The sequence below is a fragment of the Sciurus carolinensis genome, chromosome 8 (assembly GCF_902686445.1).
Source record: "Sciurus carolinensis chromosome 8, mSciCar1.2, whole genome shotgun sequence".
NCBI classification, from domain to species: Eukaryota; Metazoa; Chordata; class Mammalia; order Rodentia; family Sciuridae; genus Sciurus; species Sciurus carolinensis.
The window spans coordinates 131119518-131141259 of record NC_062220.1 but is presented as its reverse complement, the minus strand read 5'-3'; the positions used below and the strand labels follow the sequence as shown (position 1 = coordinate 131141259).

Genomic DNA, 21742 nt, shown 5'->3' with positions numbered 1-21742 from the left:
AAACTTCATTGGCACTTCTCATGCGTCCTCTTATTCAATCCTCAGAACCCTCTCTTGGCAGAGGTTGTAGTCCCCACTTCACAGATGAGGCAATTAAGCCCAGATGGCAGGACATTGCCCAGGGACATGACAATGCCTGCGATGCATCGAGGGACCAAACAGGTGGCGCCAGGAGGCCGGCGGCCGCTGGGTTTTGCAACCGCGCCTGCACTTCCCAGCCTGCCCCGGAAACCTACACGCATGCGCGACCTGAGCTGCGGCGGGGTCGGGTGAGTGTTTTTCCCGCCTGCTCGGACTTCCTGGCGAGTTTGCCGGATTCAGAGCCACGCAGGGGCAGTCCGAGGGTGTAAGGAGACGCCAGCAGGTCCACCGCACGCACGTTCTTATTTTCTATCAGGAGGAGGAAGGGGTTGGCCGCAACTAAGTGGCATTTAGCTACTGAGTCATATCCCTTTGAATATCACCGTATTGACCAGTTGACCAGGTTTAAAACTGGTCAGAAAGCGGGGAAGTCAGTTATCCCTCCTCTTCAGCAACGTGGACGGGAAATAGACCCTGCATTTCTGGGTGACACTGGACAAAACTCCCTATCCCCTCCGGGCGTCGTTCCCCTGTCTGTAAAATCAAGGTTGGATTGGAGTTTCCAAACTTAATTGCAAATGCTAATTCCCATGGGGGAGGGAGTGTTCCTTAAAAATTTCGGCGTGTTAAGTACAAGTGTCTAGGTTTTTGCAAGCTTTTCAACCGATTCCTTTTTGTTTGCTTGGTTGGTTGGTTGGTTTTTGGGTGCTGGGGTTTGAACCGGTTCCCTACATAATGCTCTAAGCACACGCTCTGTCACTGAGCTGTCCTCCCAGCAGCTGGTTCTGAGCACAGCCTGTTCCCGAAGACTCTGGCCAGATAGTCCCTAGGGGTTCTTTCAGCTTTAATGCCTTAAACTTTTTTTTTTTTCAGTACTGGGGATTGAACCCAGGGTCTCACACATGTTAGGCACCAAAGGGCCTTCCCTACTACTGAGCTACATCCCAAAATAGGAGCGTTTCTGTGAGACCACTTCAAAAACCGATGTATGGATTTTTCATCAGGGACAGAACTTGGGCACTCTTCCCTTCCGAGTGTCTCACTGCTGACATCCACTTCAGTCCTGTAGAGAGAAGGGATGGACAGATTCCTGGGGAAGGGGGAGGAGCAAGAGCAGACCAGACATAAGGAGCTACCCTGGGAGAAGAGGAAGGATGCCCAAGGAAGAGGACCAGGGGAGAAACCCCTGGGAATGCCACCCGGCTTGGCCGTCCCCAGCTGGCGACACATTCGGGCTGAGGGCCTGGACCTGCGATTACATGGTCTTGTTTGGCAAAGCGGAGGCCGATGAGATTTTCCAAACAGCTGGAGGAAAGAGTGGAATATTTTACAGGTGAGCAAAAGACGCGTGTGCGTGTGTTTTCAAGGCTTGTTTGCTAAAACCAGTGATGCCAGGTTAGGAGAGATCTGGACTAAAGAGCCGTTACTGATGGGCTTGCTAACGGACTCAACAAAATTCTCTGCGCCACTCTGGGCTTGGGATACAACCTGGGAAAAACAGGCTTGCCTGTCCCCTAGCAGTTGACCAGAGTGACTCTACCTGCTACTGACAGAATCACCTGGGAAAGTTCAAAAGCAATCATACAAAGCCCCAAAGCTGAGGCTGGGGTTATGCTCAGTGGTTGAGCGCTTGGCCTAGCATGGGTGAGGCCCTGGGTTGATCCCCAGCACTATTTTAAAAAAAAGAGGGTTCTACAGGAGACCTAGAGAGTCACTGATGCCAGCTGGGCATCCGTGTTTTTTAAAAAGCTTCCGGGACTGGAAGTGGCAGAGAGCAGTTCTGGAGATTGTGTTCCAGACGCTTAAGACGGGGGTCTCCTGCAGTCTGGTTTCCAGGTGACGTGGGGGCTGCTGGTCTGGGAGCCACATGCTGAGAACCGCTGTTCTGCCCTGTGATGCAGTCTGGGCTCTGGCCCAGCAGAAGCTGCACAGTCCCACGGTGGGCAAAATTGTCCTGCCATGAAAACATGGCGCTCAGAGCTCAGTGTCCTTGTTCTCCTGAAGGCAGTTACAGTGTTTGAGAACTGACCTCGGACCGTGATCACGGGTAGGGCAAGAGTGGTTTTACCTGGAAATAGTGGGCAAGCCACATGAATTTCGAGGAGGGGTATTGTAGGACTGGGCATTAGGTGACACTGGAGGACAGAGGGACAATGCCATCCCTCTTTTCTTCCCTGGCTACCCCGATACCTGGGGAGCGAGCGTTGCCTGCATCTCTGGGGTCCGGAGGGCCGGCACTGCCGTTTTGTCTGCACAGGTGCACTGGCCAGGGTCCAGGTGTTCGGGAAGTGGCACAGCGTGCCAAGGAAACAAGCCACATACGGCGACGCTGGGCTGACCTACACGTTTTCGGGCCTCACGCTGTCTCCAAAGCCCTGGATCCCCGTTCTAGAGCGCGTCCGGGATCGTGTCTCGGGGTTGACAGGACAGACCTTCAACTTTGTGCTCGTCAACAGGTGACGCCTCCCTTGTTTGGGGGAGTAAGTCTTATGTACCTTCTGTCGCCTCCAGGAGGAGGTGTTCAGGGCCCCACCGTGCTGGTCTGTTTGCACAGGCAGACCTTTCAGTGGCACACGAGGGATGTGGTGGGCGGAAGTGTACAAGGCCAGCGGCCCTGGGGAGCTGGGGCGGCAGTAGGCGGTGAAGGCGATTAGCTCCTGGACAGACAGGTGGACGGGTATTTGAGACAGTGGGAGCATAGTGGAGACAGTAAAACAGGCTGGTTTTGAACATGAGCAGCGGAGGGAAAGGGTCGGGGCTCATGGCGGTGTCTGCAGCCGCTCCGTTACGGTTACGGGCTGGGTGGGTCATTGCTGAGGGCTGACCTGGGTCAGCACCAGCGTTGCCAGTAGCACCCCGGCCATCATGGCAACCACACCTGTCCAGACACTGCCCAGGGTCTCCGGGGGCAAGAAATCACCCTGGTTGAGAACCGGGCAGAGGACACTTTAGGCGCGATGGTTAGAGGGGGGAGGGCGGTGACCTCTGAGCTGGTAACTAACTGGGAGAGCTGCAGCCAGGCACCCGGGAAGAGCAGCGGGCGCCGGGGCACCTGGGAAGCAGGACTGCTTCTGGTGTGGCCAGAGAGCAGTGAGCGAGGAAGAAAGGGACCGGGGGTGCCCTCGGGGCAGGGGAGTTTATTCTGTGTGCAGGGAGGAATCATTTTATGTGACAAAAAGGTTTACATACACGGGCATGATGAGACATGACTTTGGCTGCTCTTGGTTGTGTGAAGTTTTCAAGCAGGAGAAAAAAATAGGACCAGGTTACCAAGCGAAGAGCCCCCGGCCAGACTTCTCTGCAGGGCCGTGAGGCACTCGGGCCTGCAGAAACAGCCACAAGGAAGCCAGGGGCCCGCGGCGGTGTGGAGCCACACAAGGGGGTCTCAGCTGGCTGGCTTCCTCCTTGCAGGTACAAAGATGGCCGTGACCACATTGGGGAGCATCGAGACGACGAGAGAGAACTGGCGCCCAGGAGCCCCATCGCCTCCGTCTCCTTTGGTGCTGCAGGGACTTCTGCTTCCGGCACAAGGACTCCCGAGGGAAGAGCCCCCGCCGGAGGCTCGAGGTGGTCAGGCTGCAGCTGGCCACGGAAGCTTACTGATGATGAACCACCCGACCAACGCTCACTGGTATCACAGTCTTCCCGTCCGCAAGAGGGTTCTGGCTCCGAGGATCAATCTGACATTTCGTAAAATTTTGCCCAAGAAATAAAAATGTTTTTAACAGTGTTTTTTTTTTTTTTTTTTTTGGTCTACTCTGAAAAGAGAGCTGGCGTTTCCTTTACCAATAGAGAACACAGGAGCAGGTTAAGGAAAGTGTAGGGCCCGGAAGAGGGTGTTTGTATCAAATTAGCAAATTGTAAGAGACCACCAGTTGATTTTTCCTAACAAAATGATTCTTTATTGCTATAATACATAGCAGATACAAAAGTACCTTTAGCAATACATAAATCAGTTATTATGGCCTAAACTACTGGTTTAACTTAGGCCTTTCCAAAAAGAAGCTACTGACTTTGTAAATAACTTAAAACAAGAAATCAGATTATTCTGCTGCTGCTTAATGCCTAATAATTTTACAAATGAGAACGTTAGCTTTCAGACAGGTGGTCATTCACACTTCCAACCTCCGCTCACACCTGAGCCTCTGACCAAGGAGCCCCTCACAAACCCGCGTCTGAAGGCTAGTCCCGGCACGCATCTCTGACGGCCTATTTCACTGGTACTCGGTTGAGAACAGCAGTTACTCAAAGCTACGACTTTTGCAGTGCAGCTTACGGTCACATGATCTGGGTTTGCGTCACTGGATTTAGATAAACAGGTGCATTCACTTGGACACCAAGGCCGAGGTCTATAATGAACAGACCCGGTGGTTGAAGCTGCTACTTTCACGCTAACATTGGTGGCCTGGGAACCCTACTGTACATCTCGTGGCAGGGAGAGTCCCCAGGTTCTTAGGATGCACACGGCCCAGCTGCATGGTGACCACCTGGGCTTCTTGTACTGTCAGCAGATGCCAGTGCACACCTGGAAGCTCATTCCAGGTGGAGGAAGCGGTTCTTGGCCTGACCCCAGGTGACCTTTTGGATTGGTCTGAGTCCAAATCTTTGAAGAGTCAGTTTGAATTTGGAATCGTTTTTTTTTTTTTTTTTTTTTTAAATCACAAACCTAGCTAAAACTTGGTACTAGTGTGTCATTAAAATTCCTTCAGCCCTGGGTTGCATTAAAGAGGCTTCTCTGAAAAGGGAAGAAATGCACAACGTCCTCTCTTTGTATCAGGCCACTGGGAGTAAATAAATTTAGAACATGGGCCAGAACAAAATGACAATGCTGGATGTCACTGAATTTGCATGTGTTTAAGAAATCAAACTGCGTTCTTCTCTGGGAAGGACGGACCTTCTGCGGCCATCTCATCAACCCCTCGCTTTACAAATGAGGAAACGGGTCCAGGGAGACGCAGCCCCACGGACAGCGCCCGTCCTACTCCAGCTCTGCATGGAGGCAGGGTTCTCTCACAGCCCCAAGATCCAACCCCTAAACTGAAGAGCCCTGCGTGAGCAATAAATAACACGAAAGTAACTGTCCTTATGTACTGAGTTTTCTACAAAGCGGATGAGACGCGGGTGTTCCACAGATGCTGAGATACTGTCAAGTCTGGGTAGCCACACGGTTTTCATAATGTGCTATAAACCCATCTCTCCGTCCAGTATACAAAAGATAGAAGCAACAGGTAAGCGTTTCACTTACAGTACCTGACAAAGTAGTGAAAGAATTCCCCGGGTGGGGGAGACTTGGCAGATGTGCCTTTGCGACATAGAAAGAATTGAAAGGTTAGAAAAAGGCATACAAACGGGAGAGGCGCTCTTGAGGCATCTGCACTGTCCTCCTGATATCCTCGGAGTAACCTGGGAGGAACAGAGCTTTTCAAACACTGTTTCTGTGACTCTTGGATCATGTCTCTTTCTCAGAATGGACGGGCTACAAAAGCAATCAAAAGTGAAAGGCACTTTTTCTTCTAAATTGTTGCCTTCAACGATTTCACTAATTCTTGTCAACCACTTTTATGGGCCTGCTTATTAAAAATAAAAGCTATGTTGAAATGTCAGGATTAGGCAAAGGTAACTGCCCTCTTAGACGTCTAACATGTTACGATACAAGAAAATGTGGCTTCCGGAATCTGGCTGCTTTTAATAACTGCACCAGATGAGCAAGAAGACACATGGCCGCTCTCCTCCGCCTCCCAGGGCCACCAGGCCGGGCGGGTCAGCCCCTGCGTGCAGCCTGCGCTCAACACACCGGAGGGCGGAGGGCTCCAGGGGCTGCTTGCGCACACACACGGCACCACCTGGCTTCTGTCCTGGACGTCGTGGACGGTCACTTCCTCAGACTTGTACTCCTGGCCCTGGGGCTGCGTCCTGCAGAGCACGCGCTCGTAGAAGAGCAGGTACGCGCTGGCGGACAGCACCTCCTGCAGGCTGGCCTTGCGCACCGTGTCGTCGGAGATCCACAGCCACTGGACTGCTGGTGGAGAGAGGGTTCTTGGCTGAAGGTGGAGACCGTCGGTAGTGACAAAGTGTCCAGAGTGCATGTCTCCATGGTGGACGACCACGGCCATCAGCCGGAAGAGGTATGTGGAGGAGCTAAATGTTAGGAACGCAGGTTTAACAGTTGCGACAGTCTTACAGCAGAGAGACAAAGACAAAAGAAATCGCAGATGCTAAACACAGGGTCAACACAATGGTACATTCACGGGACAAAATACCATAAAGCGGTGAAAATAAACATCTGTATTTACCGGTGTGGCCGGATGTCCATAGGGAGCGCGTGCAGAGCGTGCACGTTTACAGACACGCAACGCTTTTGATTGATTTATGTTTTTAAATGGGGTCTCACTATGATAACGAGGCTGGCCTCCCAAGCAGTGGGGTGAGAGGCACGGGCCACTGTCCCTGACCAGAGGAAACTTCAGGGAGTGTCGGACTCTAAAGAGTCAATTGGTTATCTAAGTAGTATTCCAAGAAATTTAAATTTTTCCTCTTTGTACATTATATACATACGCACACACATGTGCATACATTCTGTGTACTTTTATATTTCCTATCTTTAAAGGGATTTCCATTTTGGATAAAACGAGATAGGAACGTGCAATAAAGTGAAATCCCACCTTACAATTTTAAAAAATTAATCTCTAAATTGTTATTAATTCATGTCAGTGAAACATTAGTATCAGAAACTCAGACAACAGCTCATAATGAAGAAAGAACATGCTCTGAAGAGTAGCTCACCTGTAGTCAGGAACAACCGGGAGAGGGAAGGACAACGGGGGTGGCAGGGTAGGCAACAAAGATGGGGAGCAGGCGCCATTCATAAAAATCTGGGTTTTGGGGGGCCCTGGCTGATTCAGAACTGCAAGAGAGAAAGGGCCCGAATCAGTGGAAAATCAGCAGTGGCTCTCGGCAAACAAAACACGGTTTTGACAGCCTGGAAAATGAGCTCCTTCCCCAAGACGCCGCAGAAAACAATCGCTCGTTTTGTACTTAATTCATTCACAGAATTTCCTGCTCTTTTGTCCCTATTTTAAGTCCAAATAGGAAAAGTGTATTGGGCCCCATCTACTGTGGGCCTTGATGACTGTGTGAGTCATTTAGATTCCTACTCCTGTTTGCAAACGACAGGTATCAAAGTAAAGCAGTAGTTATTTATTTACTTATTTGGTACCGGGGATCGAATGCAGGGGTGCTTAGTCACATCCCCAACATTTTTTTTTTTTTCCCTGGGGGGGTACCGGAAATTACTGAACTCAAGGGCATTGGACCACTGATCCACATCCCCAGCCCTATTTTGTATTTTATTGGAGACAGGGTCTCAGTGAGTTGCTAAGCACCTTGCTTTTGCTGAGGCTGGCTTTGAACTTGCGATCCTCCTGCCTCGGCCTCCCCAGCAGTTGGGACTGCAGGCGTGCGCCTCAGCGCCTGGCAAGCAGGAGTTAATTATTGGCTTTTGACTTAATCCAAGGCCTTTCAAGCTGGCCCTGCTGACATTCTGGCTGGGCAATTCTTTGTCACCCTGTGTTACAGGGTGCTCTGCAGCGTCCCTGGACTCTCCACACTACATGTCAGTAGCATCCCTTCCCTAGTTGAGACAACCAAAAATGTCACTAGGCATTGCCCCAAGTCTTGCATCACTTCATGCTGAGAACCACTGATCTAAACATTCTGTTTAAAAAATTCTGTCAGCTTCTAAGGAGCATCCCAGTGTAACAAAATTCACGAACATCCGAGTCGTAGATGCATCAGTGAGATGACATCTACATCTCTTCTGTTCAAGCGTCATGTTTGGGAGTTTTTTTGTACCAAGCAGTTCACTGCTGGCATCTTTAACTGGAGCCACAAAACTCAGAGCATCAGCAGGCCTGCAGCCCAGCTGGGAGAGGAGCGGCTGGGGCCAGAGACCTCTGAGGTCAAACAAGGCCGAGGACCGGGCTCTTCCCTACCTCAGCTGTTCCTGGTGTTAACAGAGTGGCTTGGTGAGAAAGCACAGGCACAGCCTCCGTGAAATGACGACTTACAAGGCCATGCAACTGTGGTCGTAAAAAAGAACAAAAGGAGCGAGGGACCCTCAGTCCACACGGCGTGCGAGACCAGGAGACAGTCCTGAGTGGCTTGGGGGTTGTGTGCAGGCGGTGGGTCCTCCTCACCTACAGCTCCCAGAGCTCAGTGTGCTGCACAGCCTCCTTTAAAACACTGCCCAGCCCTGCACTAGGGCAGATCACCAGCTGCTGTGTCTCTGGACCAACTGTGACCCACGGGGAGCCTCAATTTTCTCATGGTGACCCTGCCTAATGCGGACCCATTCAACAATGAAGCTCACATGAGGAGAGTTAACGAGCTCAACAATCCGGTAAAGGGGCTGGGGTGGTGGCTCAGTGGTAGGGCGCTCGCCAAGCATGTGTGAGGCACTGGGTTCGATGCTCAGCACATGAAGAAAATGAATAAATAAAGGTATTGTGTCCACCTACAACTAAAAGTATATTTAAAAAAATCCAGGGTTTTATCAACCCAAATAAGATGCTCCGTGATTGTCAGTCGGGACATTTCCTCCCCGTGTCGCGTGTATAAATGCCGTGACTCGTATTAGGGGTGGGGAGAAAGAAAAACAAATTCATTGGAATGATCTGAGCCAATCATCGTTCGGTCCAGAGGTGAAAAGCAAGCCTGCCATCTTGTGCTTTCTTCCTGCACCTTAAGGACCATGACGAGGTGACCGTGCGTGTGGCTCTGGGGACCGCACCCCAGGAGCCTCAGCATGGCAGGCAAGCGTCCCCAGCCCTCACCACGACGTGATTTTAACCTCTTTGAGAAACCTTGGCCCGGGGGTAGCTCGGGATAGAGTGCCCGCCTTGTACGCATGAGTCCTGGGTTGGACCCGGCGCCACACATAAAAACAAACAAAACCCCGTTCTACCCCGAACCTGCTGTTCTCAAGAATCCTGAGCCTTGTGCTCATCTCATAGGGAAGCCAGACTGTGGCGATGCCGATCCCTTCTCTGTGCGGAAGGAAGGTCAACACGCTAGGCACGTACCTGGCCTGGGGGCTGCGGGCCCGTCCTGCGGTTCCAGCGCGGGGCCAGGGCCCTCCTTCAGCTTAGGGCTGGGCCGACTGGGTTTATGTCCCAGGAGATGGTACTTGTAGATGTCCATCATCAGGAACTCGTTAAACTGCACGTGCTCATGCCGCTTCAGCGGTGTGCCATGGCTGGACCAGCTCAGCCGCTGCAGGTGGATGCAGAGACACTGGGGAAGCTGCGGGAGACAGCGACCGGAAAGGGCGGGAGGCCTCAGGGCGGGCCACGCGGAGCCCCCCCAAGCAGAGTCGACCAGGGGCACGGCTGGGCTCACCTTCCCTAGTTTTAACTGTTTAACAAAAGTGGTCCTCTGGTGCTCCACCTTCTCCCCGTTCAATGTTCCTTTTGCTTCAATCTGAAATAAAAGTAAGACTATTTCCCTGTGGAAATCCCTGGAGCAAGACACCTGCGGAGGGCGGGCCCATCAGGCTGGTGCCTTCGACTGGCCCTCAGCTGCCACCTGCTGAAATCAACGTGGCTGCCCAATTACTTGCAATCGTTTCCACTGATCCTCTTAGTCACTAAATAACAGTAGCCTGGAGGGAAGAGAACACGAAGACTCAAAACTGGAACTTTGGCATGTGATCTATCTTGTTTCCTATCCTTCAAAATTCTGTTCACACAATGCCTCTCCATTCAGAGGGTGGGGTTCAGTTGTGCGGGAGCCAGATGGCCCAGGTGCGAGAACGGGAACGGTAGCGAAGGGGCAGGGGGGCCTCCCCCAACTCCAGCCCGACGCTCCTGCCTCTCCCAGCCCTGTGATTGAAACGAAACTCATCGAAACTCCACGGGCAGCCACTTTCCAAACCAGGTTGGGGAATCGGCAGTGGCTGCCACGATCCTCCGGGTTCAGGCCTTCGGAAGAGCTCAGGCCGATGGTGTGAGGGGAATGCAGAAGCCCCGGTGCCCGCTGGGAGGTGACGCTGGGACTACATGCGTACCTTTGTACAGTTGTCACACACAACATCACGCACGGATTCCGATGAGATGAAGTGGTGAAGGCAGTGGTCCAGGGTCAGGGGGTGACCCTACGGCGTGAGAAGAAATGAGAACAACCCAAGAAGAGCTATACCACCTGCAGGCGGCAGGTGGAGCCAAGAGCTTTACTCTGGCATGTGTGGGCAACAGAGCTCCCACAGACCAACTGGAGGTTCCTCCTGCACACAGATGGAGCTCAAGGGCCCGACACCACCCCTACCGAGACTGATAAGTAACGGGCGAAAGCTGGAAAATGATGGACCTCCCTAATGGACACATCTGAATCTACGTCTTACGTATCTTAGATTTGAGGTGTGTGTGTGCACGTGTGGTATGTGATGAAAAAGCCAAACTTCCTGCAGCAAGAGAAGAAACACCCATGGCTTCCCCCATAATCAGGCCGGTGCCACACCCTGAAGTTAAGAAGGGCGCAGCCACCACCGTGTGCTGAGTCACACACAGCATCTGAGCTGTGTCAGACACCGCGGAGGATCCTTCAGACTGAAATGTTTGCAAAACATACCCCAAATCAACCAGAGATCAGTACGTACCCAAGTGGCAGCTGGAATACTTAGTGAAAGGCTATCAAAGGTATCAATCGAACAGGACTCTGAAACAAATATTGCAGAAAAAAAACCTTAAGATTCCATACAAGAGATGGAGATATGTACCTAGAATAGTTTAAATATTTATTTAATTAATAGTACTACGGATTGAACCCAGGAGGACTTCGCCACTGAGCCCACCCCGAGCCCTTTTTATTTTTTACTTTGAGACTGGATCTCATTAAGTTGCTGAGGCTGGCCGTGAACTTGGTATCCTCCTGCCTCAGCCTCCCCAGTTGCTGGGATTACAGGCGTGAACCACCGTGCCTGGTTTAACTAATATTTAGAGCTCGCCTTTAACATAACAAAACATCATGTGCTTATTAAAAACCACCTGATAACTTAAGAGCAATGGGTTGGAGGTGAGGCTCAGTGGCAGAGCACTTACTCAGCATGCACGCATGAGGCCATGGGTTCAACCCAGCACCACAGAAAACAAAACAAACTCAACAGCAACATTAATACTAAGCCAGAAAAAAGCGTTAAGTTTACATACCTGACCCAGCAATTTGGGGGATTTTTTTAAGGAAATAACCACAGAAATTAACAACAAGAATTCATATCACACTGTTATCTATTTATAACAGCAAAAATCTGAATGGTTAAATACATTATAGCAAGTCCTCAGAATGATACAGTGTATTAAAAGTGATTGGTAGAAGAACGTGTGATTATGTGGAAAGACGCTTATATTATTAATTGAAAAAAAGCAGTGATAATGGACACAAGGTTCCTGCTTTTGGCAAGGGCAGGGGAGCTTGGCTAGACTCATCCCCTCTTGAGATAACCACCATAACCCACCATGGAAACCTGGATCAAATAAACAAAGCTGGCCAGGAAGGACCCGGCGGTTGCCTCGCAGCCGGCAGGGGATGCGCGCTGTGGACGACTCGGAGCTGGAGCTGCGAGTCAGCCTCACGCAGAAAATCAGATTAACTTCCAGATTGCAGCTGAAGAATCAGGCAGATGCTTCTGGAAACAATAAGATAACACTATGGAGCTGCTCAACTCTGGGTCCTGCAGTGACATTGCCATAGCCATAACCTGTGGAGACCATGACCAAGAAAAGAATTGCTATGATTGGGAGTGAATCCTGTGGGCTCTCTTCTGTCAAGTGCTGCCTGGATGAAGATTGGAATCTGTTTGCTTTTAAAGGACTGATGACATTGGATGGCTGTGTAGGTATCAGAAGAGGAAAACAATATGGTGAAGCATAGAGGATGAGTGACAGAACAACATATATTAGAAAGCACAAAGCAATTAGAAAATGTAGAGCGGTTGCTTCTGATATGTCTTTTAATTTTTCTTTCTTTTTTATTATTGTAAACAAATGGGATACATTTTGTTTCTCTGTTTGTGCATGGCATGAGGGCGTGCCATTTGTGTGATCTAAATTTACATAGGAAAAAAAAAAAAAAAAAAACCAAAGCTATCCAAATTGCCAACTGGAAAGAAGTCAACAATGATGTGCCCGTTCCGTCCTATGTTGCCCAGGTCTGCACACGCTAGGTGGCAAAAAGCAGCAATCTTACAGGCCTGAGTTTGTCAGAAAGGCCACGTTCGAGGCTGGTAAAAGGGACGCAGAGAACTCCAGAAATAGGGCAGCCACAGAGGAGCACCAACACCTGTGGACAGATGCTGCCCAGCCTCAGGGCAGACGGCAAGGGGGCCTGGCAAAGGAGCATCTGGAAGCTTGAACCTCTGAGCAGAGACTGCTGCCCCCGAGGCAAGAGGACACAGAGCTGAATCTGAGCCCCGTCACATGAGCTGACTGCCAGAGCAAATCCGTTTCCTTCAGAGAAATATAAACACATCCAAAGTCCCTAACAATACTAACCATGCAAAGAAATTACTAGATACACACACAAAGAAAGGAAAGCGTGACCCGTGGCGAAGCAAAAAGGAGGTGACCTAGATGTTAAATTAGCGCACACGGACCTCAGAGGTGTGTCACAATGCACTCAAGGACAGAAGAGGAGGACACACCGTTACAGAGCAGGGACAAATGGAGGTTCTCGGCAGAGAAATGGAAATTACTGAAGAGAAGAAAATTCCATAACTCAAAAGAAGAGGAACTAAAATGGAACATTTTCTGGACAGGCAGAGACAGTGGATGAGAGACAGCAAGCTGAAGATGGGTCAGCAGAAGGTGAGCTGCTGTGTAGAGCACAGAGGGAAAAGACTGGCGGGAAATGAGCAGCACCCGCGAGCAGTGGCAAGCAGACCAGCGGGTCGGAAGGGGCGAGAACAACGGCCACATCTCCACACTTTGGTGAAAAGCAAAAAATACACATTTTAGGAACTCGGCAAGCCCCAAGCAGGATGAATACTAAGAAAACTATCTACCACAGATGGACAAAAGTAGAGAGAAAATCTTGTCAGCATGATTTTTAAAAATATGATACTTTATATACAGAAGAAAAATATGAATGACACACACTTTGAAAAAATGTCTGGAAGGGAACAGCAACAAATTTAAAACAAACCAAAGCAAGACAAAAGCAACGATGTCAACCCCGAATCCTATGTACAGCAAAAGATTCTAAAAGAGGCAAACAAGGATACTTTCATAGACATGAAATGTCAGTATCTGCCACCAGGAGACCTACCAGAAATGTGAGGGGGATTTTTTAAGCTGAAAAGAAAAAAACATCAAATGTCTTAGATCTACTGGCAACAATGAAGAACACCAAAAATGATAAATACGAAATATTTTGCCCTTCAATTTTTAAAAACATATCTATTTAAAGCAAATTACAACACAATATTATGGCATCTATAACGTATATAGATATGGTAAAAAGAGCATCAAGCAGGCTGGGGAGATAGCTCAGTTGGTAGAGTGCTTGCCTTGCAAGCACAAGGCCCTGGGTTCAATCCCCAGCGCCACAAAAAAAAAAAAAAAAAAAAAAAAAAAGAGCATAAAGCACTAGATAACAAAAGTTCACACGCACACACACACACACACACACACACACACACACACACCCATTTTTGATATTCTTCAATGTTCCCTGTTGATCTAAGTCCATTTGATGTTTTTCTCTTCAGCCTAAAAAAAAATCCTCTTCACATTTCTTGAAGGTCTACTTGTGGCAGATACACTATTATTTCATGTCTATAAAAATATTTTGTTTTGCTCTGACTTTTGAAGAATACATGTGTGTAGATATGACTATATGCACTTTTTTTTTGGGGGGGGGGTACTGGGGATTGAACCCAGGAGTGCTTTACCATGAGCCACATCCCTGGCCCTTTTATTTTTAATTTTGATATAGGGTCTCACCAAGGTGCTTAGGGTTTTGCTAAGTTGCTGAGGCTGGCCTCAAATCTTCTATTCTCCTGCCTCAGCCTCCCAAGTTACTGGGATTACAAGTGTAATTTGTATATGTACAAATTATATATCTTTTAACATTCCAATGCTTTACATAAAACAGTAAATATTAACTCTAAATAGACTATGACATGTTAAAATTACATGATGTAATCACATACCTATACAAACATAGCTAAAGGGCCAATAACAATTACAATAGGATACTAAAAAGCATTTGATTAACCCAAAAGAAGCCAGGAAAGGAAGAACAGAGGAACAAAAATATGTAAGACAAATAGAAATATGTAAGACAATATGTAAAACAAATGATAAAGTGGCAGACCTAAATCCAATCATATCAATACTTACATTAAATGTAAATGGACTAAACACTCCAATTAAAAGGCAGATTGTCAAGCTGGATAAAAAAGCAAGACCCAATTATATGCTATCTATAAAAGCTATACTTTAAATACAAAGACAAAGGTTGAAAATATGAAAAAGAAAGGGATATACCAAAAAAAAAAGAAAAACACTAGATGAAAATGAATCATTCAAACAGACTTGAATCATGGAAGTAGGTGAATCAGACATGAAGAAGGACATTTTACTAAAACAGTAAGAGTTAATTCCTCATAATGTATATGCTTGTGTACCAATAAAAAATGTGAAAAAATATATGTGCCTGTATCTAACAACAAAGTGTAAAAAGAACTAAGAACTAAGGTAAGAAATAGAAATTCTATCAAATATTTAAGGAAGAAGTAATACCAATATTAAGCAGGAAACGGAGGGAACACTTCCTGGCTTTTTTCCTGAGGCCAGCATGATCCTAGTAAAGTCTGATGCAGACATTACAAGAAAAGAAAACTGTAACATCAATCTTCTTCATAAACATAGACACAGATTCTTTAGAAAATACCAGCAAATCAAGTCCAGTAATACATCACAATCAATGAGTTTTTCCCAGAAATCCAAGACTGGTAGTCTAGCATTAGCTAGAAAAATTAAAAACTGTCCTTTCGCACATTAATGGGATAAAAGAATAAAATACGATCATCTCAACAGAAGTGGAAAAAACACGACAAACTCCATCACTATTCACTATAAAAACTTGCAGCAAACTAGGAACAGCAGGGAACTTTCTCAGTATGATAAAGCTAAGACCATACTTAGTTATAAAACACCAAATACTCGGTTCTTAGTACCTGAAATAAAATAAGGGTGCTTGCTACGGCCACCCTTATTCAACTCTGTACCAGAGGTACTAGCCAGGACATAAGGCAAAGAAAATAGACAAACAAACAAATAAACAAACAAACAGCATGAAGACTGGAAAGGAAGAACTAAAAGTATTCACCTTCATAGACATGACTATTTACATATCATCTACAACAAAACTTCCAGAACTGATGAACGAAGTTTTGTGACATCTCAAGATACAAGGTTCATAAACAACTGTATTTTTATACTACGAATGGCAAACAACTGAAAATAATTTTTTGGTGCGGTTCTGAGGATTGAACCCAGTGCCTCGTATATGCTAGACAAGCACTCTACCACTCAGCTACATCCCCAACCCTTATGTTATTTTATTTTGAGACAAGGTCTAAGTTGCCTAGGGTGGCTTTGAACTTGCAATCCTCCTACCTCAGCCTCCTGAGTAGCTGAGATTTCAGGTGTGTGTAATCATTTGGCTGGGAAAAGAAAACTTTGATTCCACTTACAATCGCTTTAAAATAAAAATAAAATGCAAGGAAAAAATAAGAGAGAAGAGTGGGCACCTTATAAAATAAGGCATGTCAAGGAACTGTGGTATATTAGTCTTTTTTTTTTTTTTTAATTCAACACTGTAGTCATCAGGATAACTCAAATCAAAACAAGACAGCAAAGGAAACAAACAAAGCAAAAAGGCAACATACAGAATGGGTGAAAATATTTGCAAACAATGTACCTGAAAAGGGGTTAATATCTAAAATATATAAGGAACTCATACAAGTCAACAGTCAAAAAAAGAAAACTACCCCCAAACAAAAAATTGTCATTATTAAAATTATTATTTAAAAAAATCATTATTAAAAATTGGGTACCAGTGGCTCAGGAGGCTGAGGAAGGAGGATTCCAAGTTCAGAGCCAGCCTCAGCAAAAGCGAGGTGCTAAGCAACTCAGTGAGACTCTGTCTCTAAATAAAATACAAATTAGGGCTCAGGATATGGCTCAGTGGTCGAGTGCCCCTGAGTTCAATTCCTGGTACCAAAACAAAACAAAAAAATTGGGCAAAGGACCTGAGAACATACTTTTCCAAAGAAGGCAGAGAAGTGGCCAATGGGCATATGAGTCCTTGACATCACTAATCGTTAGGGAGACGTCAATCTGAACCACAGTGAAACACCGCCTCACACCTACGTAGACGGCTGTCATCAAAAGGACCAGAGGTGAGGAGTGTTGGCGAGGGCGTGGAAGAAGGGGCACGCCTGGCGCTGCTGTGGGGATGCAAGCTGGTGCAGCCCTGTGGAAACCTGGGGATCCCGCGAAAGACTGAAGACAGCACTACCCAGTTCCCGGAGACGCCTCTTCTGAGTAAAACCCCGAGGAGACAGATCAGCCCTCGGCATTAGTCACAGCAGCCAAGACACAGAAACAAGCTAAGTGTGTCTCAGTGGATGGGGGCAAAGAAAGTGTGTGCACACACCGAATCAAACACAGATGGGACAGGACCCTCCATAAAAAAAGGGAATTCTGCCATTTTGTGACAACACTGGGGGGACATTACAGCTGAATGACAGAATCCAGACACAGAAAGACAAACAGCACATGATCTCACTACACCGTGAACAGACTCCACAGTGGAATTCACAGAGCAGAGTGGAACGGTGACTGCCCAGGGCGGTGGTGGGGCGCTGCCGCAACCTTCGACCTCGAGACCCAAGTTCGGGATCCTGCACGCAGCATGGCGACTAGTCAGTACTGTACGGCGTACTTGTTTCTTGTTTTTTTAAATATTTGTATTGGTTGTTGATGAGCCTTTATTTACTCATTCATATGCGGTGCTGAGGATGGAACCCGGGCCTCACCCGTGCCGGGCAAGCGCTCACGCTGAGCCCCAGCCCCAGCCCCGTTTCCGTGTTTCTAGGAGAGGAGGTCAAGTGCACACCAGGAAAGAGGTGACCACATGAGGAGATGATGTGCTGGACAGTGTGACTGCGGTAATGACTGCACAAGGAACACGTCTATCAAGCCATCACCTGCCATACCTTAAATATGTGCAATCGCATCGATTATTCCTCAGTAGAGGAGGGAAGCACCTCAGAGATACTACCTCACTGCCTCAAGCTGGCTGCCATCAGAGGCCAGACCGTACGGTGCTGCCCTGGCAGTGAAGACCGGGAGCCCTCAGTGCAGCGCTGCGGGAACGTCAAATGGAGCAGCCACGTTGGAAAAGCCTGGCAACTGGGCTGGGGCTGGGGCTGACGGTAGAGCGTGGCATGTGCGAGGCCCTGGGTTCACCCTCAGCACCACATAGAAATAGATAAATAAATAAAGGTTCATCAACGGCTAATAAAAATACTAAAAAAAAAAAAAGGCTGGCAATTTCTCAAAAGATTGAACATGGAGTGACCACGTTAGGTAGCATCCTGCTCCTAGGTATATTCCCAATTGGAATGAAAACCTATCTCTGCGTAAGTTTGTACACAAAAACTTGTACACCCACCGTGTACCATAAGAATGGGACGCTAACTAGAATGAAATCTATTCCATGCTTGTATAGTTCTATCAACATCGATTCCACTGTCGTGTATAACTAAAAGAACCAATTAAAAAAAACAACCTGTGCAAACAATCCAAATGCTCATCAAATGATGGGTAGATAAACAAAACATGGTTTATCTGTGCAAGACAATATTATCCAGCTACAAACAGAAAAGCAGTAGTGGTACATGCCACGATGTGGAAGGGTCTTGAAAATACTATGCTGAGTGAAAGAAGCCAGACACGAAAGGCCACCCGGGGTGATCCCATGCACATGAAACGTCCTGAACAGGCAAGTCCCTTGAGACGGAGGTCAACGAGTGGTTGCCAGGGGTGGTGAGATGGAGAGAGAGGGGGACACAGAAAATGGGCATGAGGTTTATTCTGAGGAGAAGGGAAATGTTCTGAAGTTGGTGTAAGTGACAGTTGTACAATTTTTTTATTATGTTGAAATTTTTCCATAATAAAAATTACTTTAACATATCAAATGCAGGGCTGGGGTTGTGGTTCAGGGGTGGAGCACTTGCCTTACACGTGTGAGGCCCTGGGTTTGATCCTCAGCACCACATAAAAATAAATAAATATATAAAATAAAGGTATTGTGTCCATGTACAACTAAAAAAAAAACCCAACTTATCAAATGTAAACAAAACCAAACCACCGAGTCCTCAAATCTAAGTTCACTTTGAGCATAAACTCAACCTTAGGACTTGAAATGTGGCTGAGCCATAACAGGTCTGCTGCTTCTGGTGCAGAAGATGCCAAGTGAGAATCACTGACCAACGTAGGTGTGTAGAGACGAGGCAATGAAGCACCACTCACTGAGGTTAACCCACACACTCTAGATCCTTCCGTGAACCCTGCAGGAATATGGAGCACTGGTACTGCACCTACCTGGTGTTCACAGTGTTTGCAGACCATGTTGCTAGTGAGTCTCCCATGAAAAGGGTGCTGTGCCTTCCAGTGACTGGACGCGGGGTGAGGAGACCCTGGAACACAAAACACCTTGATATGCCACTTTTAGCCCTGTGGCACCAACCTCAATACACACCCTTTTTTTAATAGGAGACACTCTCTAGGAAAAATTTCTTGAAAAGTTATTTCAAAAAGCTTTCCTCATGGCCTGCCAGCTCACACATGCCACTCCTTCTTCACAGATTTCTACAGGTCTTTCCATGGGGTTCCTACACCATGGTACAGTCACATTTAAAAAAGGAACCTGCATTTAATAACATCTTCTTACAAACACATGCTTAAAATGCCCGGGATTTCAATGAAAGGTACCACCCGTGAGCACTCCATGAGGTGAGATGAGCTTCTGAGATGATCAGAATAAGCAAGTTCTGAAGAACTGGGATTCTCTTTGGCTGGGATGGAGGTTAGAGGACCAAACCCTAGTGAGGAGCACAGGCTCTGGAGTCAGGCAGCCCGGCCTCCTTGCTGGCTCTGCATGACCTGGGAAGTCCTTTCGTCTAAGTCTCATTTGCTGGCAACAGGGATAACTATGAATCCACTATCCCCAGAATCAAAAACTTCACAGAGAGCTGTTGTGAGGCTGAGATGAGAAATTGCAAAACCTGGAACACAAGGTGCACTCAAAGGTATTTTTGCATCTATTTCTACAAAGGCACAAAGGAAATGACCTGTCGACTTTATTTTTTAAGTTTAAGCCTTAAGAGAACAAGGATTCCCCTCTAAGGAGAACTGTGATCATTTGCAGTAAAATCGTGGAAACAGGGGAAGTCCTGAGGACAGAGGAGTTGTTTCCAGGATCTGAAATTCCAGAGCAGAAGAAAGCCCTCATTTGATGAGCGAAGCCCTTCTGGAGGAACCTGAGCGGGCCTGGGTGCAAGGAACAGCCAGACGATCATCTCAAGCTGTTCCCGAAATGCAAGTTCCTTTGTGACAACACCTCAGTTCAGGCTGGACTGGGTGTCACCCAGAAGAAAAGAAAACTTTTAAAAACAAGCAGATTACTGCCATTTGTAAAAGGTCCGCATCTTACGTGTTACATTTCAACAGAAAACAGTTACCTCTTGTGCGGCAGGTTATTTGCTTGGGAGTGATTTCTGGCTGCTGCTGAAAGGGAAGAAAGAGAAGCAGACTGAAAACCCTGCTGCAGGCCCTTGACTTCCCTCGCCACCCCGATATCTTACAAGTTTCTGCGCTGACAACACCTGCAAAGTGAACTTCCGACAAAGCCACGTTTCTACAAGTATGCTTAGCAGCCCTCTGTTGGCTACTGCAGGCACGCCGTCCTCTAAGGCAATTAGGACACACTTCCTCTCTGGGACACTGTCCCCTTTACTAGTTAACTTTTAACAACTCCCCAAATATTACACTGTTCAGGGAAATGAGGCCTCACTTAGCAATTCTATGGCCCTTTGTTCTCCTCTATTAAACAGGGAAAAATAATACATTCTTTCTTCTCAGAGCCAACACAAATTGCAGCAATGCCTCATTTAAGGAGCCTGACGTCTTTAGCCAAAGGCACTGACTGCAGAGCCTAGCCCCAGACCCTGCCCAGCCTCATCCCACTATGATGGCCACTACAGCCCACAATCTGTACTTGAGGTTGTACAGAGATCACATCTGTGTTTTCTATGATTACTGAAGATGCTCCAGTGCAGTAGGCATGTTGAGAACGTCACGGGTACCTCCAGAGAATGCACATCGAACAAATGCGTGACCCTCGGCTGGCGGTCCCGCTCGTCCTCCAGGGATGAGGTGATGACGTGGAATAACTCGTGGGCATCCTGTCAAAGGGCAAACGTTCTTCAGAGAGGCCCACGAGGCCACCACAAAACCAGCGCCACCTCCTCCGTGGGCCCTCAGGCAGAGCCCTACGGCTAACGAGGGCAGAACTGGCTTTCTACCTTCTGGGGCCCTGGTCCTCAACGCAAACCGTCACATCACAGGTGTTCCCCAAGCATGGCCCCTCAACGCAGAGGTCCAGGAGGACTGAGAAGGGGGAGCGGTGGCTGCCTGCGCGCCAGCAGCCTGTCAGCCGTACTGACATGGCCTCGGCCTTCACTCCACTTGACTCCCAAGGAGTACTTTTTAAACAATGGTAAAATCTACATAAAACTTACCACAGTAGGCACTTCCGAGTTGCTGGGATCACAGGTGTGCGCACCACGTCTGAGTGTGCAGCTCGGTGGGATCAAGCGCACTCAGTGGGGTGCACCATCCCTGCTGCCCAGGCTCAAAACTCTTCATCTTCCCAACTCAAACTCTCTACCCTTTAAACATTCGCCCCATGTGCCCTCCCCCAGGCCCTGGCCCCATTCCACCTCCTGTCGCTAGGACTCTGACAATTCTAGGGACATTATATAAGTAGGATTATACACTATTAGTCCTTTTGTGGCTGGCTTAGTGCACAGAGCACAGTGTCCTCGAGGTCCATCTAGACTGAAGCATGTGTCAGATTTCCTTCTTCTTAATTTTTTTTTAGTTGTAGAGAGATACAATGCCTTCATTTTATTTATTTATTTTTATGTGGTGCTGAGGATCGAATCTAGTGCCTCACAAGTGCTAGGCAAGCGCTCCACCACCGAGCTACAACCCTAGCCGCCCTCCTTTTTAAAGGCTGAAGAATATCGTATTGCATAAAACTTTTGTTCACCTAGCCGGGAACAGATTATAGCCGCATGCCTATAATCCCAGCAACTCGGGAGGCTGAGGCAAGAGCATCCTAAGTTTGAAGCCAGCCTTAGCAACCTAGTGAGGCCCTTAGCAACTGAGTGAGACCCTGTCTCAAAATAAAAAGTAAAAAGGGCTGGGATGTGGCTCAGTGGTACAGGGCCCCTGGGTTCAATCCCTGGTACCAACAAAACACTTTTTTTTATCTATTCCTCTACTGATGGACACACGGGTTGCTTCTGCCTTCG

At 47.7% G+C, this 21742-nt stretch overlaps 2 protein-coding genes across 2 annotated transcripts in view; one reads left to right on the top strand and one right to left on the bottom strand.

Moving 5' to 3' along the window:
• Positions 1 to 318: 318 nt before the first annotated feature.
• Positions 319 to 3794, top strand: Alkbh2 (alkB homolog 2, alpha-ketoglutarate dependent dioxygenase). The gene is given in 9 exon segments (XM_053743433.1): positions 319 to 1208; positions 1211 to 1284; positions 1286 to 1330; positions 1332 to 1382; positions 1384 to 1414; positions 2339 to 2537; positions 3493 to 3581; positions 3584 to 3664; positions 3667 to 3794. Coding segments are annotated over 9 exon segments (747 nt in total). The 5' UTR covers positions 319 to 1159.
• Positions 3795 to 4737: 943 nt separating this feature from the next.
• The window catches only part of Usp30 (ubiquitin specific peptidase 30), a 30113-nt gene continuing 13108 nt past the window's right edge, over positions 4738 to 21742 (bottom strand). Inside the window, 11 exon segments of the mRNA XM_047562207.1 lie at positions 4738 to 6095; positions 6097 to 6146; positions 6149 to 6219; positions 6865 to 6985; positions 9162 to 9381; positions 9478 to 9558; positions 10145 to 10231; positions 10733 to 10789; positions 18747 to 18841; positions 19886 to 19931; positions 20510 to 20608. Coding sequence (XP_047418163.1) covers positions 5718 to 6095; positions 6097 to 6146; positions 6149 to 6219; positions 6865 to 6985; positions 9162 to 9381; positions 9478 to 9558; positions 10145 to 10231; positions 10733 to 10789; positions 18747 to 18841; positions 19886 to 19931; positions 20510 to 20608 — 1305 coding nt within the window. The 3' untranslated portion in view covers positions 4738 to 5717.